The sequence below is a fragment of the Podarcis pityusensis genome, assembly GCF_964106645.2.
Source record: "Podarcis pityusensis genome assembly, chromosome: 2".
NCBI lineage: Eukaryota > Metazoa > Chordata > Lepidosauria > Squamata > Lacertidae > Podarcis > Podarcis pityusensis.
The window spans coordinates 120,647,018-120,665,921 of record NC_138029.1 but is presented as its reverse complement, the minus strand read 5'-3'; the positions used below and the strand labels follow the sequence as shown (position 1 = coordinate 120,665,921).

Sequence of the window (18,904 nt, the reverse complement as noted above, 5' to 3'; positions counted from 1 at the left end):
TCCCGCCTGGAGTGGTACCTATTTATCTACTTGCACTTTGACATGCTTTCGAACTGCTAGGTGGGCAGGAGCTGTGACCGAGCAACGGGAGGTCACTCCATCATGGGGATTTGAACCGCAGACCTTCTGATCGGCATGTCCTATGCTCTGTGGTTTAACCCACAGCGCCACCCGCTGGATGCTTAAATAGATGGTCTAATCCACTTGCAGGGCTCTCCTTAGGTTTTTGTGGGCAAAGTACGGGCCCAACTCCCCACCCCTTGACTCCTGTCAAACTTTGAAAATGCATGCAGCAAACATGTATGAGCCATGCAAAGACTCCAGGAAGTTGCAGAGACTAATCTTCTACCACGTATAATTATCAAAATCATAGTGATTTATTCTCCAGAAAGCTCAAGAGATATTTTTGGAGATGACCTAAGCATCAGAATCAACAAGAGCAAGATGTTATTCATTGTACTCTGCCTGAAAAACAGTTTGGTGCAGATAATATTTCCTGTGTTGGAGTCAGACGGAGCTGAGGTTCAGAGCAAGTGAAGGATGGGACGGGAGCAGGAGATGCCTGAATGACATTTAATTCTGCCTTAGCTGAACCCCACCCAGACTGGGAGAGCCACTGCAGCTTGGGTCTTGCAAGAGCTTTTGACTTCTGCTGTTCTGGCTCTGGAGGTGAGAGGAGCTACTGACAAGAGATGTAGAAGGCAGAGGCAGAATGAGATCCCTGCTGCTTCTGTTGCTGCTTCTGCTGCTAATGATGCCCCATGGAGTCTATGGGAACCTGAAGGCCAAATGCCCCTTGAATCTGATCAGGGATCAGAATAAAGCACACAGTTACTACCGGCCTGGAAACTTCCTTATTAGTGGGATCATACCTTCAAAATACATTATTGAGCAACTTCCATATGTTTTTTCCCAGACCCCCTCCACCAAGATTGAGAGGTAAGTAATTAAATGCAGGTGGTTGTCGTGTTTGTCCACCTCCACCCCAATAGCTCCTGTTTCTCAGGGCAATAGCCCCAGTTACAGGGGTTTGGAGCCTGTGGCAACACACTAGAATGGAAATGAACCTAACCAGATATCCTAACGTGGCATTAAATTATTCCACGTGTAGGAGGGAGGTGATGATGTCGTGAGATCCAGGTGGTTTCCAAGATGCTATGATTTTATTTTATTTTTATTTGCACAATTTATATACAGCTTAATGAAAATCATCTCTAAGGAATGCAGCAGTAAACCAACAGCAGTTCATGTTGAAACTTCTCTTAGGTATATTAAAGTTTTCCTCCTCCATCCCAATCCACTTCCCTTTTGTGCCGTGTCTTCTTCAATTATAAGCCTGAGGCTAGAGACTGTCTTAAAAAAGAAATGCTAAATTGCTCTGGGTGATTTAGATAAAATAAAACAGGTCAGAGGACTTCCTGATTAGTGGATTAAGGTCTCCAAAATATTCAACTCTCTCTCTTTCTCTCTCTCTCACACACCTTCAACCCACCAGGATTTTTTCGTAAGTGATCATGACGCCAGTGGTCAGTCTGGGAGAAAGACTCTCCCACCTTGAACCCTGTATTGCCTTTTGAAAAATAGTTGAACAATTTACACAGACCTTCCTTTGAAGCAACCCTTCGGAAGCTGCCACGACCACTGAAGGAAATGCAGCCTTTCCTGCAATTTCCCAGCATTTCACAAACTTTTCAGAGGAAATTGTTTTTACTAATACTTATTTGAAGATGACCTGGCCACATGACCCGGAAGCTGTACGCCGGCTCCCTCAGCCAGTAAAGCGAGATGAGCGCCGCAACCCCAGAGTCGGCCACGACTGGACCTAATGGTCAGGGGTCCCTTTACCTTTTTATTTGAAGATGAAGTGCTTCTATACTCCTGAAATGGAGCATAAACCTCCCAATATTTATATACCTGTAATAATTTGTGGATCAGATAATGTTTTTGTTCATTTGTTAATAAATTGTGAATAGCAGTTTAATTTTTTTTAATTGGTATATTTTTTGCAGTCTCTCACCTATGTTCTACTGGCACATATTGTCCTACTTGTTCACCATCCAGGAGATAAACCAAGATCTCAGGCTCTTACCTAACATCACCCTGGGATACAATGTTTTTGAGAACCACTCTGATGGAAGGTTGACTTCTGACGCCATGCTAGACCTGCTTGCAGGTGGGGGAAGCAATGTCCCAAACTATAACTGCAGGAAATGGAATAACCTGCTGGCTGTTCTTGAACAAGCTAATTCTGTCATCTCAAAGGAGATTTCAGCTATGTCAAGAATCTACAAAATCCCACAGGTAGGAACGGTGGCTCCATGGAGGGACAGAGGAGAATTTCAACCCCAGTGCAGTTGGGAAGGGGCAATAAAACATGGGAAAATCCTGAGCTATAACGGCTCCTTTTTCAAAATTTGTCTTTAACCAACCTGTCACCCTCCCCTCGGACGTTTCAGACTACAACTTCAATCAGCCATAGCCAGCACAAATTTTGTTAGATTTTTATCATTTCAGGTTAATAAAAATCTGCTCCTGAGAGCAAAGCACACCGCTTATCTCTTTCTTTTCTCAATAGGTCAGTTATGCCTTCATTGCCCAGGTTCTTGAAGATAAAATCCAGTTCCCTTTTGTCTACCGGATGGTCCCCAAAGAAGAAGCTCAGCACCAGGGCATTCTCAAGTTGCTCCTGCATTTTGGATGGACGTGGATTGGCCTCCTTGCTCCAGACAATGACGGCGCAGAAAGATTTGTGAGTGCCTTGACACCTCTGCTGATTAGCAGTGGAATTTGCATTGCCTTATCAAAAAGATTTCCAGAAAAGGATGTATTTAAAATGTTCAGCCCAAATGAGCCTTTTGCCATCTGGAGACAAGCCAGAGTATTTGTTTGCTACATAACAACTCAAATGGGACTTGGTATAATCTTTTCAGTACAAGAAGCACTTGAGAAACAAATTGGGCCAAAAGTCTGGATCACAATGGCTTTTCAAGACATCAACTTTATCTTTTCTTTACATCCCTTTTTCTTCAAGTACATCCATGGTTCTTTGTCCTTTGTAATGAAGACTAAAATAAAGAGCACCAAACATATCTACTATGAACCAAGGTCCCATTTCCTTAACCAGTTTTGGGAGGAAGCTTTCCATTGTTCCTATTCAAAGCATGTGTTGTCTATGAAAGGCCGGACAAGATGCAGGGAGGAGGAGAAACTGGAGCCTTTGCCCAGAGAAGAGCTGGAAAGAGTCCTGTCTCAAGACAGCTACGGCACTTACTTCAATGTCCAAGCGGTGGCGCATGCCTTAAATGCTGCATATTCATCTAAATCAAGGTGGATGATGGTGGCAGGTGGAAAAAAGGAAGAGGAATTTCTGAGGCTGCAATCATGGCAGGTATTATCTTTCCTTGCAATCCATTGACACAGCTGTAGAATCCAATTTAGTAGCAAGACATGTTGCGGTGAATGTAAGTGTTCATTCCTTCCAGAACTAACTGTTTACTGGAACTTTGGCAGATGAACTATGTACAGTGGTACCTTGGTACGTGAACGGCTTGGCTCCTGAACAAATCAGCTCCCAAACTCCACAAACCTGGAAGTGAGTGTTCCGGTTTGCGAATGTTTTTCAGAAGCCGAATGTCCAACACGGCTTCCGCTTGAGGGCAGGAAGCTCCTGCAGCCAATCAGAAGCCGTGCCTTGGTTTTCGAACGGTTTCGGGGGTTGAATGGACTCCCAGAACGGATTAAGTTTGAGAACCAAGGTACCACTGTAAATGGAAACAGTTAAGCTTTTACAACTTGGCAGTAAAGCTGTCTGTCTGTACTTAATTGACTCTGTGAGTTATTGCCTTCATTGTCTGGGTCAGAGCTCCTGAATCGCTTTGATGTTGAGTGTTGCTCTGCTGATTTACTGGCACTGAGGAAGTGTGCTGGGCACCACAGAATGCACTCAAGAAACTTGGCAAAGTGGCATGTCCCAAACACACGCTGGTGTTCACTATGGATAGCCACGTCAAGGGCTTAACTGGATTGGCCCCCAGAATTGTAGAATAATCTTCACTACAGATAGTGTGGATCCCTTCCAACTCCAAGATTCTATTATTTTAAGGGCATTCCTGAGCACTGATTTTTAGGACTACCTTGGTTAAACACTTTGGATATCTATAGTCCTCGTGGGTTAAAAAAATTTTTTTATTGTCTTTGTACTGATCTTATTCTGCTCAGCTCCTAGCTGTTTTATATGAAAGGCGGTCTATAAATGCTTTAATCGATAACATAGAATTCTTCAAGAGGGCTTATAGTCTACACAAGATGTTCACTGTCCACAATTCATAAGAGCTCAATGGGAATAAGACTGAGATCTCCAACATGGTTCCATGCTTCCTTAATGCTGCTGGTTTCTCCTGTCATTCCAGCTTCACCCTTTCTTGAAAGAAGTCCAATGCTTAAATACTTCTCTGGGCACACTGTGCTTGGATAAGAATGGGGAGCTGCCAACCGACATTCATATTGAGAACTGGGTGATGTTTCCTAATCAGTCTCGCGTTAGAGTGAAGATTGGGAGTCTAGAGAGAGAGGTGTCGACTGGCATAAAGTTTAGCATTAACCCAGAAACCATTGAGTGGCCCAAGCCATTTAAGAAGGTAGGGGATATAACAAAGGGGGAGGGAGGCTAGGAAAGCGTGCTTAACACTTGTCCTTGTGAGAATGACCGCTCCCCACATCAGATGGGGGGCGCCTTTTGTGTCGCCATGTGCAGCCCCCTGGCTCCCAGTAGTACGGGCTGGCTTCGCCCTCCCCAGGCTGGATACCTGGAGGTCTCCGCCTACCTCAGCCAATCGCCCAATCCTGCCTGGGGAGCCGTTGCCAGGGGATGAGCCAGGTAGGGGGAGGGACCACCCTGCCCACACAATGGAAGGTGAATCTTACCTGTGAAGCGAGAATGCTGCAAAACAGCAAGATCCTGAAACAAGAAACAATGTCTTTCCCAGACACTTTCCCCCAGCTACTGCTACAGTTTTCGTATTGCTGTTATTATGTTTTGGGGGGTGTGTGTGTGTGTGTGTCCCTGCTTTGCTGTTTCAAAGTGCTTCCCATAAAATAGTGGATGGAATCAGCTGGACTAGGGATGCTGCTGCGTCCTTACCAGATTCTCTGAGTGAATTCCATTGTCAAAAATGCTACTAACACTCTCTCCTTAATGTACCTTCTTTTCTTAATGGTTAGACTGTGCCTCGCTCCAAGTGCACCAAAAGCTGCCACCCTGGGTATGCCAAGGTGGTTCAAGAAGGAAAGGTGGTTTGCTGCTATGCTTGCACTCCCTGTGCAGAAGGGACGATCTCCACTCAGAGAGGTAGGTGACTCAAAGGGAGAGGAGATTCCTTGGGAGAGTAAGGACAATGAGTTCATTTAGTTATTTTATAATGTGCTCTCAGTTATCAAAGAACAAGAACAATGCCTGTCAGGGGCTGGACTTAGGAGGAATGGTGGGGACCATCCCCCCTTACCCAGAACCTTCCAGAGAAGAGGAGAGAGTATAGATTTAGAACAGTGGCTTGTGGAAGGCCATAGTTCAGAAGCTGCAGAGAGGAGAGGCTGGGAAATATTGGAAGAGGAACAGCAGGAAGAAGCAGCACCAGGGGAGAGACAGCTGACAGACTCAGTGTCTTTGGAAAGCATTAATGACTCCCCCCCCCCCCCAGGACCAGACATGCATTAAAGGTAGTAGAACAGAAAGCTCAGAGGCAGAAAGCTCAGATTAACCAACACAAGGGTGACGTAGAATAGGAGAGATGGAAGGGGTGGGACTTTACTTGGAACAACACCGTTATCCTAGATAGAAGGCATTCCTTCATCTCTATCTCTGTGCGTAGTGAATAAATTACTTGGTAAGAAATGTTTTTTGGTTTATCTGCTTCTTGGCTGCCACCATGGGAGGGATTGAATTCCCTGAAGCCTGACAACGCCCAAAAGAAACAATTTTTTTATTTAAAAAAATGTTTAGAAAACCCTGAAAAAATAGTGAAGAATAACAAATTTTAAACACAATGAAAGCGCAATATGAAATAAAGAATGCATAATAGGAAAATGATTACAATATGAATAATTTTGAGGGGAATAATATGAGCATTTCATGGAAGAAATTTGAAAGTATTTGGATTAGCTACTGTATTAAAGGTATAACAAGAAATCATATGTAAAAAGTGAAGCATGAGAAGGCAATTTTTAACGCTCTTCCACCAGTCCCGCTTACATAAAAGTTAGCCAAGATGAAGGAGAAATACAGTATATACCTCAGAGGTTTGCTGTGAGGATGAAAAGGGAAGGAGAGAACCACGCATGCCATCTCCAGCTCCTTGGCAGAAAGGCGGGAGTGAAATGGAGGAAATAAATAATCAAATAAAAAACAAACTGTCAAAGGTCAAGTTGAAGAGAGGCATCTTCAGCATCAGCCAAAACTGTACAACGCAAGACGAAGATGCCAGAAATGCTTCTGTGGGGAGGTTGTTGCCCCTCAGCTTTAACTTACAAGATTGTCTTGGCAATAAAAAGTGTGGGGGGGGGGGGACCCATCCATCTCCTTGCAGGAAAGACAGGATGGAGGTGTAAACATCAAATAAGCAAATGAAAAATTGTTTGCCTCTCTTTCCCTACTCCACATTCTTATTCAGTTCAATTGTATTCATTCAACTTGTTTTTATTATTGCTTGTTAGCCGCCCTGAGCCCAGCCTTCGCTGGGGAGGGCAGGGTATAAATAAAATATTATTATTATTATTATTATTATTATTATTATTATTATTATTATTATTTCCTGACCTCTCTCATATTGGTATCTTTCTCCAAAACGCAATAGAACAAAAGTGGCTGATGGAATTAAGTAGTGCTGAAGCCACTCTTTTTCTCCTCCTCAGATGCAGAACATTGCACCAAATGTCCAGAAGACCAATATCCAAACAAGGACCGAGATCACTGCATTGCCAAGATTATCACCTTCCTATCATATAAAGAACATTTGGGGATCCTTCTGACTTCCTTGGCTCTCTTTCTGTCCTTAATCACAGGCTTTGTTGTAGGGATCTTCATTAAATACAAGGAAACTCCCATAGTCAAAGCCAACAACAGGGACCTCTCCTACATCCTCCTTGTCTCCCTCCTGCTGTCCTTTTTGTCCTCCTTCCTCTTCATTGGCTGTCCCACAAAAGTCACCTGCCTCCTTCAACAAGCAGCCTTCAGCACCATCTTCTCGGTTGCCATTTCTTCTGTGTTGGCAAAAACCATCATGGTGGTGCTGGCCTTCCTGGCCACAAAGCCAGGAAACAGGGTGAGGAGATGGCTGGGGAAGGGTCTGGCCAATTCCATTGTCATTTCTTGTTCCAGTGTCCAAATGGTCATTTGCATCATCTGGCTAGGGATCTCTCCCCCATTTCCAGACTCTGACAAGCACTCCCAGGCTGGAGAGATCATCCTGCAGTGCAATGAAGGGTCTGTGTTCATGTTTTATGGTTCCCTTAGCTACATGGGCTTCTTGTCTACCATCTGCTTCATGGTGGCTTTCCTGGCGAGGAAGCTGCCTGGAGCCTTCAATGAAGCCAAGCTGATCACCTTCAGCATGCTGGTCTTCTGCAGTGTTTGGTTGTCCTTTGTGCCCACCTACCTAAGCGCAAAGGGAAAATACATGGTAGCCGTGCAGATCTTCTCTATCTTGGCCTCTAGTTCTGGGCTTCTGGGCTGCATCTTCATACCCAAGTGCTACATTATTGTGCTGAGGCCTGTTCTGAATACAAAAGAGCACCTGACAACAAAAACTAAGAATGGTATCTGATTCTTAAATTAATCAATGTTGACAATGGCCTGCCCTGTAGAAATTAAACACACATAACTGTTTCTGGATTAAAGCTTCATAAACTCTGACTCTCTCTCTTCATTCTGCATAAATCTTGAATGATGGAAAGGAATGTCTGGACTTAATGTTTTATATTATTTCTTTATCAGAGCCTGATTCCCACTAGAGACCTTCCAACCACTTTGGTCTTTATACTGCTCAGGTTCACCTGGCTCACCCTAGTTTTGCACAGTCTTGTTTTCTAAATAATATTGTGCATTGTTGGCATGTTTACGTCATCATTATAGCATCTTCCAGTTATGCTATTGGCAAAACCTATTTGGTGTTTTGCAACTTTCTGACTAGTTGCAGGACCTTAGCCAAACCTAGCAGAGCACACGCAGAATCCATGGAAGCAATTGGCAACTTGGCAACTTGGCTGCAGACAGGATAGACAAAGCAGGAACCAGGAACTATACAGTGGACTATTTACAGGAACAGAACACGGATCTTATGCTAGCTCTCTCTGACACGACTCACAACTCCCACACTGACACACACTGAACCACTGAACTCACGGACTCTGAACTACCAGTTAGTAGGCCATTGGTTATCACTCCCTTGAGAGAGCTTGACCAATCAGGGAGCAGTCTCCATGTCTCTGTTATCACCAGGCAGACTTACTCCTTCAGACTGCCTTCTGGCTGTCTGCCAAACCTTAATTGACTCTGTGTGAGTAGCTGCACGAACACAGTTTCCCAACATATACCATGATTCCCACTCCAAAGCTTGCAAGCCAAGGCTCTTACTTGTAAGAACGAAATAGATCTTTATCCTGGCAGATGGTGGTACAGGCTCAGCAACAGAACCAACGCTCATGTGCCATGGTTTAGGAGCTCAAGAGCAGAATGAGAAGTTCAGAACTGTATAGAAATAATGAAGATGTCCCCATAAGTTTCTATGCTTTCACCTTCAAGCTTTTCAAGATGAGGCATTGAACACTCACTCAGTTGGAAATGGGAGATCACTCCTCCTCTAACTCTGGTTTCTAGCCTTGAGGCCCCCAAAATAAAAAATAAAACTAGATGGGCAAATAAAAATAAACTGAACAGCTTTTGATAATAAGCCCTAAATTGCATGCTCCTAACGCTTTCACCAGTCTAAACTAGTGGAAAGCTTAGTAAACGCAGGTGGCACTGTGGGTTAAACCACAGAGCCTAGGACTTGCTGATCAGAAGGTCGGCGGTTCGAATCCCCATGGTAGGGTGAGCTCCCATTGCTTGGTCCCTGCTCCTGCCAACCTAGCAGTTCGAAAGCACGTCAAAGTGCAAGTAGATAAATAGGTACTGCTCCGGCGGGAAGGTAAACGGCGTTTCCGTGTGCTGCTCTGGTTCGCCAGAAGCGGCTTAGTCATGCTGGCCACATGACCTGGAAGCTGTATGCCGGCTCCCTCGGCCAATAAAGTGAGATGAGCGCTGCAACCCCAGAGTTGGTCACGACTGGACCTAATGGTCAGGTGTCCTTTTATCTTTACCTTTAATACTTTCACCAGTCTAAACTAATGGAAAGCTTAGTAAATTCCCTGCATCACAGCAATTTTACCTAATGATTTATTGGTGCATGAGAGATTTCTATCTCTAGCAGGACACGAGCACAACAGCACCCCATCCTGCAGAGCATAGCCATCATAACTCATAGTCATTGATAGCTTTAACACACACAAACCAAATTCCTTGAAAAAGTGTGACTGGCTCCATCGGGAACCTCCAGCCCTGCTTGTGAACTTCCCTGAGCCACTGATTCACCACTGTGTCATATAGTGGGGTGGACTGGATGGGACTTTGGTTTAACCCAGTTGCATGGCTCTACCTAAGTTCTTGTGAGCAAAGTTCAAGCCAAACTCTCCTACTCATGTAGACAATGCTTATCACAAACATGTTTTTCTCCAGTTCTGCCCCTGCCCCTTGAGCCATTCATTCCAGACTCCAATAAGCCTCAGAGACAAAACCTCTTCCACTTGTAATTATCAAAATCATAGTGATTTATTATTGTAAGAGCTCAATAGGTATTTCTGGAGATGGCCTAAACATCAGAATCAAAAACAGCATGACGTTATTCATTGCACTGTGCCTGGAAAGCAAAGTTGGTGCAGAGAATATTTTTATTGTGTCTGACACAGACTGAGTCAAGATTTACAGCAGGTGAAAAGCTGGCCAGAGGAGGGAGAGATATGCCTGTGTAAGGTTAGCAGCTCTGAAGCTACAGCTGAACACCTCCCAGATCAGTAAAGCCATTGCCGCTTCAGCCTTGGAAGAGATTTCCTCTTCTTCTGATCTCCTGGCACTGGAGGTGAGAAGAGCCAACTGGGGCATGTAGAAGGCAGAGTCAGAATGATCTTACTGCTCCTTTCACTACTCTTGCTGCTAATCATTCCCCATGAAGTCTGGGGGAGCCTGGAGGCAAAATGCCCCTTGAATCTGATCAAGGATCAAAATGATGCAAACAACTACCACCGGTCTGGAGACTTCCTCATTAGTGGGATTATATCTCCAAACGTTTTTAAAGAGCAGCATCCTTATGTCTTTTCCCAAACCCCAGTGTTCAGGATTAACGAGTAAGTAATTATCTGCAGGTGTCTGTCTTGTTCCTCCACCCCCATTCCAGTGGTTCCTATTTACCCACACATTTCTGAACTACAGAGTCCATCTTTCATGATCCTTGCTGGTTGGAGCTGATGGGATTGAGAGTCCAGCAAAAGGTTCTCAAGCACACTTGTCCTATTTGCAGCTTCCCTGGGTTCTTGCCTGTAAAATTATCTGTTCTTATTCATATGTGGCTGGGTAACCCCAGACACCCTGGGCAGCTTCCAACAAATTAAAACACATTAGGACACCAAACATTAAAAATCTATACAGGTCTCATTGGTGGAGTCAGATGTCCAAAATATGAACAACCTCTCCCTCTATCTTCCTCCCCCCCCCCTCTCTCTCTCTCTCACACACACACACACTCCGTCAACCTGCTAGGCTTCATACATAAGTAAAGATTTATTGTTGCACTTGGAACTTCCCAATCTGTGCTCAAGCTGATCCCAATTACCATGGAGATACTCTGTTTTCTTGTCTCCAGTCCAGTGGTCATCCTTCGCAATACACTTCCCCTACTTAGAATCATAGAAGTTTAGAGTTGGAAGGGACCATGCCGGTCATCTAGTCCAACCCCCTGCAATACAGGAATCTTTTGCCCAATGATGGGCTCTCACCCATGACCCTGGGATTAAGCGTCTCATGCTCTACCAAGTGAGCGACCATGCTTAACCCAAACTTTGGAGAGAATTTTTTTTTTTTACTCAGTTTTGTTCTTTGAAGATGGTGTGCTTCTACACTCCTGCATTGCAGGAGCATGCATGGCCCCATTTTATATTTTATTTTATTTGTATAATAGGCAGGCACCCCATTATTTGTGGATGTTCAATTTTGTTGCATGGTGAATACCGGTTTGACACTTTTTTATTCTATTTATTTCTTGCAGGTTTAGTGTGAGGTACAGTTGGCACATCATGTCCTTCTTGTTGACCATCCAGGAGATTAACCAGGATCCCTGGCTCATACCCAACATCACCCTGGGCTACAACCTCTATGAGAACTATCATGATGCGAGGATGACTTCCGATGCCATGCTAGACCTGCTTGCAGGAGGGGAAGGCAACATTCCAAACTACCAATGTGAGAAACAGAGTCACATGCTGGCTGTTCTTGAACATGAAAATTCTGCTATCTCAAAAGAGATTTCAGCCATGTCAGGCATCTACAAAATCCCACAGGTATGAAGGGTGGCAGCATAGAGGGACAGAGGAGAATGCCAGCTACATCAAATGCCTTTTTGTCTCCAGGGCAGTTAAGAAGGGACATTAAAAAATGAGAAAATCCTGAGCTATGGATCTGAGGCTCTTTCCAAAACTCAGGAACTCCCATCAGCCTCAACTAGCAGATATTTTGTTACATATTAATCAGTTCAGGTAAATAAATAATCTGTTTCTCATCCTGAAAGCAAAACACCAATCTCTTCCTTTCCTTGCTAGATCAGTTATGGCTTTATGGCCCAGGTTCTTGAAGATAAAACCCAGTTCCCTTTCGTCTACCGGATGATCCCCAAAGAAGAAACTCTGTACCAGGGGATTATCAAGCTGCTCCTGCATTTTGGTTGGACGTGGATTGGTCTCCTTGCTCCAAGCAATGATGATGGAGAAAGATTTGTGAGTGCCTTGACACCTCTGATGATCAGCAGTGGGATTTGCATTGCCATATCAAAAAGAATACCAGAAAAAAATGCATACGAAATATTAGGATCAGATGAATATGTCAGCTGGAATCAAGTGTGTGTGTTTGTTTCCTTTGTAACCACTCAAGTGGGATGGGCTATCATCTTTTCGCTACAGAGTGAGAAACAGATTGGTCCCAAAGTCTGGATCACAACAGCTTTTCAGGACATCGACTTGAGTTTGTTTTATCCTCCTTATATATTCCAGCACTTCCATGGTTCCTTCTCCTTTGTAATGAAGACAAAATTAAGGAGCACCAGAAATATCTCCTCCACACCAGGCTCCCATTTCCTTCAGCAATTTTGGCGCGAAGCATTTCATTGTTCATATGCAAAACATGTGCTGTCTGTGAGAGGCTGGACAAGGTGTGCACAGGAGAAACTGCAGGATCTGCCCCAGGAGGAGCTGGAGATAACCTTGTCGCAAGACAACTACATCACTTACTTCAGCATCCAAGCCATGGCTCAAGCCTTGAATGCTGTCTATTCAGCAAGATCAAAGCAGCGGTTTAGGGTGGGTGGAGGAGACAACTTGGAATTTCAAAGGCTGCATCCATGGCAGGTATTTCCTTTCTCTCTCTCTCTCTCTCTCTCTCTCTCTCTCTCTCTGTGTGTGTGTGTGTGTGTTTGTGTGTTTGTTTGTTTGTTTGAAATGCTATCCATTGTAGCAACTATAAAATATTGCATTTTTGATAAGACATTTTTGACTCCTGTGGCCTCTGAGGATTCCCAGAAGTCTTTTCTTTTCTTTTCTATAGCTCTTATTCTGCAAGGCACCTTGTTATTTTATAACATGAAAGGTGGGCTAGCTTTTTAATAATAAAATAGAATGCCTGAAATGTGCAACAGCCCCAGTTCATAAGAGCTTAAAGTAAACAAGACCAAGATATCCAACATGGTTTCCTGCTTTCTTAATGCTGGTGTTTCCCATGTCATTCCAGCTTCACCATTTTTTAAAAGAAATCCAGTGCTCAAATGCTTCCATAGGAGGACTGTGTTTGGATGAGAATGGAGAGCTGCCCATTGACTTTTCTATTGAGAACTGGGTGATGTTTCCTAATAAGTCTCGTGTTAGAGTGAAGATTGGGAGCTTGGAGAAAGAGGCACCCACTGGCGTAAAGTTCTCTATTAACTCAGAGGCCATTGAGTGGCCCAAGCAGTTTAACAAGGTATGGGAAAAAGAAACTGTGCCAACAAAAATGGAATGGCAAGACAAACTGTTAGAGTATATTGAACTGGCTAGATTAACAGAGGCAATTAGAGATCACACTAGACAAGAGTTTCAAAAAGAATGGGAAAAATCAGAGAATACTTCACTAAAGAATTACCAAAGGAGGGGGTCAGACTGTGCCTTGGCCAAAGGCCTGGTGGAACAGCTCTGTCTTGCAGGCCCTGCAGAAAGATGTCAAGTCCAGCAGGGCCCTAGTCTCTTGTGGCAGAGCGTTCCACCAGATCGGAGCCACAGCCAAAAAAGCCCTGGCTCTGGTTGAGGCCAGCCTAACCTCTCTGTGGTGTGGGACCTCCAAGATGTTTTTGTTTGAAGATTGTAAGTTCCTCTGTGGGACATACCAGGAGAGGCGGTCTTGTAGGTACAAGGGTCCTAGGCCGTATAGTGCTTTAAAGGTTAAAACCAGCACCTTAAACCTGATCCTGTACTCCACCAGGAGCCAGTGAAGCTGGTATAGCACTGGGTGAATGTGATCCCTCAGCGAGGACCCCGTAAGGAGTCTCGCCACAGCATTCTGCACTCGCTGGAGTTTCTGGGTCAGTCTCAAGGGCAGCCCCATGTAGAGCGAGTTACAATAATCCAGTCTGGAGGTGAGAAATGTGCATCCAAGATGTGCCCTTTTTGACCTCTATGCATGAATTCCATAGCCAGAAATACTCCTAGTGGTTTCCTTCTGATGCACCTTCTCTTTATGGTTAGACCGTGCCTCGCTCGAGATGTACGGAAAGATGTCGACCAGGATATGCCAAAAGGGTTCAGGAAGGAAAGCCAGTTTGCTGCTGTTTGTGTGTTCTGTGTGCGGAAGGGACAATATCCACTCAGGAAGGTGAGTGACTCCAAGGGTTCCTTGGGAGAATAAAAACAGAGCAGAGATTCACTCAGCGACACTTTCTGTGAAGATTCGAAAGACATTTTTGAATGTGGATCCTTTCTCATCTTTGCTATTTTTACTCACCTTCACCACTTCCAGGAAGTGAGTTGAATTATTATTAGTAGTAGTAGTAGTAGCAGCAGTAGTATTAGTATTATTATATCTGTATGACACCCATCCGACCGGCTTTCCCCAGTCACTCTGAGCAGCTCCTAACAGAATATTACAAACACGATAAAACACCAAACATTAAAAACTTCCCCGATGTCTTCAAAATGCCAGATAGTTGTTTGCATCCTTGACATCTGTTGGGAGGGCATTCCACAGGGTGGGGGCCACTATCGAGAAGGCCCTCTGCCTGGTTCCCTGTAACCTCATTTCTCAGTAGAAGGAAGCAATCTCTGGGGTACAAAGTGGGGAGTAGGGAGAGCCTCAGCATACATTGCACATAGTCAGTTATTCAGGTATTTTGTACCATGCTTTCAATGAACCAAATCTGAGAACCAACAACAAAAAGATAGTTTTAAAAACCATTTTGAATAACTGAGAAATTGCCAAAAAAAGTAAATACTTAATGCAGTGAAAGCACAATATAAAGTGAACCATACGTTATGTTAATATGATTACAATACAACAGCCAATAAAAAGGTTATCTTTATAATAGGGAAAAACCACACAATGAAGATGACAGATGTACATATCTGGGGTGGCCAGAGGTCTCTCAGCTTTGTCCAGTATTGTATGGTTATTTCAGTGATTAAAAAGTAAGAAAAACTTTGTGCACCACCTCTGTCATCTTGGAGTAAGGGCAGAATGCAAGTATAAGATTTAAAAAAGCAAATGAGCCAATTCTGCCCATCTTTTGCTATTGCACATTATAATTTTTTCACCTACACAACATCAGCATCCGTCTTCAAAATGTACAAGAATGCAGAGGGTTATGGATGTAAATGGTGTTGAAACCATTCTTTTTCTCCTCAGATGCAGAACATTGTACAAAATGCTCAGAAGATCAGCATCCGAATAATGAACGAGATCAGTGTGTCCCCAAAATTATTACTTTCTTGTCTTATGAAGAACATTTGGGGATGATCATACTCTCAATTTGCCTATTCTTGTCCTTAGCAACAGGAATCGTGTTAGGAATCTTCGTTAAATATAAAGAAACCCCCATAGTCAAAGCCAACAACAGGAACCTCTCCTATATGCTCCTTGTCTCCCTCTTGCTTTCATTTTTATCATCCTTCCTCTTCATCGGCCAGCCAAGGAAGTTCACCTGCCTTCTTCGACAAGCAACCTTCTTCATCATCTTCTCTGTTGCCATCTCCTCTGTGTTGGCAAAAACCATCATGGTGGTGCTGGCCTTCCTGGCCACAAAACCAGGGAACAGGGTGAGGAGATGGCTGGGGAAGAGTCTGGCCAACTCCATTGTCATTTCCTGTTCCAGTGTCCAAATTGTCATTTGCACCATCTGGCTGGGCATCTCTCCCCCATTCCCAGACTCCGACAAGCACTCCCAGACTGCAGAGATCACCCTGCAGTGCAACGAAGGGTCTGTGGCCATGTTTTATGCTGCCCTCGGTTACATGGGCTTCCTGGCTGCCATCTGCTTCACGGTGGCTTTTCTGGCCAGGAAGCTGCCTGGGGCCTTCAATGAAGCCAAGCTGATCACCTTCAGCATGCTAGTCTTTTGTAGTGTTTGGGTGTCCTTCGTGCCCACCTACTTGAGCACAAAGGGGAAATACATGGTGGCTGTGCAGATCTTCTCTATCTTGGCCTCCAGTGCTGGGCTCCTGGGCTGCATCTTCATTCCCAAGTGCTACATTGTTGTGCTGAGACCTGATCTGAATACAAAGGAGCATCTGACAACAAAAACATAAGGTGGCATCTGTCAGGATTCTGGCAATGCTGTGTTGTGTTTATCAAGAACCTGGAGTATTGTGTTTCATACTTGGGCAAAGGGGGTGGGGTGGGGATTTGAGCCTTTTGAGAAAACTTTGGATCACTTGTAGGTGAGATTTCTGAGTAAACTCTAGGTCCCTAATAATGTAGTTCTTTCTCTTAGTGATTGCTTGCTGCCTGAGACTTATGGCTTCTTTCCTTGAGACAGAGGCCCAATGAGAAGCTGGGCTTTCTAGTAAATTTCCAGTGACATTGCCTAAGGGTACACAAGGCTGGTACTCAGTAAAAATGTGCAAGAACCACCTGCTTTGTAGATTCTGCTCTCTGCTCTGCCTTAGACCAGTCCCTAAACCAGTGTCATCAAACCATTTGTCTCTGGGTCCACAGAGTAAACAAACAACGGCTTACACAAAGGAGAGAGAGGGAAGATAGCAAAATATTTATTATATCTTGGTGGACCACAAGCTTAACATGAGTCAACAGTGTGATGTAGCAGCTAAAGCTATTCTAGGCAGCATCAACAGAAGTCTAGTGTCCAGATCAAGGGAAGTAATAGTAGCACTCTATTCTGCCTTGGTCAGACCACATCTGAAATACCCTGTCCAGTTCTGGGCACCACAATGTAAGAAGGCCGTTGACAAGCCAGAATGTGTGCAGAGGAGGGCAATCAAGATGATCAAGGGTCTGGAAACCAAGCCTTAGGAGGAGCACTTGAAGGAATTGGGTATGTTTAGCCTGGAAAAGAGGAGACTGATGGGAGATATGATAGCCATCTTCAAATATATTAAGGGCTGTTGCATGGAAGATGGTGCAAGCTTGATTTCTCCTGCTCTGGGTGGTAGGACTCGAACCAATGGCTTCAATTTGCAAGAAAGGAGATTCCAACTAAACATTAAAAAAACCCCTCTCTGGCAGTAAGAGCTGTTCAGCAGTGGAACAGACTCCCATGAGAGGTGGTGGACTCTCCTTCTTTGGAGGTTTTTAAAGAGATGTTGGAGGGTCATCTGTCATTGATGCTTTAGCTGGGATTCCTGCATTGCAGGGGGTTGGACTAGATGACCCCCAGGGTCCCTTCCAACTCTAAGATTCTATGATTTCAGTATGCATGCTGCTTTTTCACATAAATGTAACCAACACACCTCACAACATGACAGCAATATAAATATATAACAATACATCATTACAAGCATATTAATTCATGCCAACACTTACTATCCAAATATAAGCAACTTGAAACTCTCACACATTTAATTTGTGTGCATTCAGCTATACATGTTTGGCAATAAATAAAGAAATAAAGAAATAAACAAACAAACAAACAAAGAGGTAGAAAGGGGGCAGGTGTCCAGGGGAAAAAACCATTTGGCAATCCTGTGTTGGATTTTGTGGAATCCAGTGTGTTTTGACCATATGTGATTTTGGCTTTATGCACTATTCCTGGAACATAACCCAAGCATAAGTTGAGAATCACCTGTAATTCCTTTTGATAATGTGGCTATAGTGGCGCTTTCAATTCATCATGAAATAAACTATCAAGCATTGAAGCACATTGATTGATATGAAACTCTGAATCCCTCCAATGCAGTCTGATATTAGCAATGATATAACTAGATCATCTCCCTTCCAGGGCTTCCTGTGTCCTCCTCCTATGCCCTTTCCCCCAGGTGCAACTTGGGGTTTCAGACTTGGGGTGCAATTGCATTGCAGGCAGGCAGGACTGGCAAACAGCTACTAACATGTTTGAAAGAGGTGTGTCTGGCTCTGCATTGCTTGCCTTCCATAAGAGCCAACTCCAGGGGGCCGTGGGTATTGACTCTACAGGAACCAGAATCTAGCACAAAAAGGGTATTGGAATTGATTCAAGAATTTGGGCAAGTAGCAGGTTTTAAGCTGAACAAGATGAAAACTAAGGTATTAGAGAAAAATTTAATGTAAATGAGAGAGAGAAATTTCAGGAAGAGACAGGATTAACATTGGTTAAGAAAGTGAAATATCTAGGGGTTAATATGACTGCTAAAAATGTGAATTTATTTAAGGATAATTATGAAAAATGTTGGATTGAAGTGAAAAAAGACTTAGAAATATGGTCAAATTTGAAGTTATCATTACTAGGCCGAATTGCTGTGATAAAAATGAATGTGCTGCCAAGGATGTTGTTCTTGTTTCAAACATTACAAATTTTGGATAAGATGGATTGTTTTAAGAAGTGGCAGAAAGATATTTCCAGATTTCTCTGGCAGGGCAAGAAGCCTCGAATAAAATTTAAGATATTAACTGATTGCGTGGCTATTCCCTCCCCCTCCACAGATGGCATAAATGAAGACGCAGGACACCAGCATTTTAGGTTAATGGGCGAAAATGGCCACAACGGGTAGGGAGAGAAAAGGAGCGAGCCCAGGGCTGCCCCGACCTTAAGTGGCCTCTTGAAGGCCCGCCCCCGCCGCCAGCCGATTGGCTGGCGGTGGGTGGGGATGCAAATTGAGGGAATCCCTGGCTCCCGCGAGGCTGGGGACAGCCCCGCGGGAGTGTGGGCGGAGTCGTGAGCCCGCAACCCCCCCCTCCTGAAGTTCGGTAGGGGCATTCTAAAGAGAGAGGTGGATTTGCCCTGCCAGACCTAAAACTCTATTATGAATCAGCTGCTTTTTGTTGGCTGAGAGAATGGCTGCTACCTGAAGACACTGATGTGTTGGACCTAGAAGGTTTTAACAACATATTTGGTTGGCATGCATATTTGTGGTATGATAAGGTAAAAGCACATAAAGCGTT

General features: G+C 44.1%; 2 protein-coding genes across 2 annotated transcripts; both read left to right on the top strand.

Annotated features, from left to right (window-relative positions):
* Nucleotides 1-754: 754 nt before the first annotated feature.
* On the top strand, nucleotides 755-7,817 carry LOC308471830 (vomeronasal type-2 receptor 26-like; the record flags this gene model as incomplete). Its single annotated transcript, XM_080996108.1, has 6 exons — nucleotides 755-939; nucleotides 2,010-2,301; nucleotides 2,576-3,388; nucleotides 4,410-4,637; nucleotides 5,221-5,347; nucleotides 6,907-7,817. 6 exons carry the CDS (start codon nucleotides 755-757, stop codon nucleotides 7,815-7,817), a joined length of 2,556 nt encoding a protein of 851 aa, XP_080852234.1.
* A 2,390-nt stretch (nucleotides 7,818-10,207) lies between these two features.
* Nucleotides 10,208-16,116, top strand: LOC308471829 (vomeronasal type-2 receptor 26-like; the record flags this gene model as incomplete). The annotated part of the gene is made up of 6 exons (XM_080996107.1): nucleotides 10,208-10,431; nucleotides 11,349-11,640; nucleotides 11,899-12,699; nucleotides 13,079-13,306; nucleotides 14,065-14,191; nucleotides 15,218-16,116. 6 exons carry the CDS (start codon nucleotides 10,208-10,210, stop codon nucleotides 16,114-16,116), a joined length of 2,571 nt encoding a protein of 856 aa, XP_080852233.1.
* Between the last annotated feature and the right edge of the window lie 2,788 nt (nucleotides 16,117-18,904).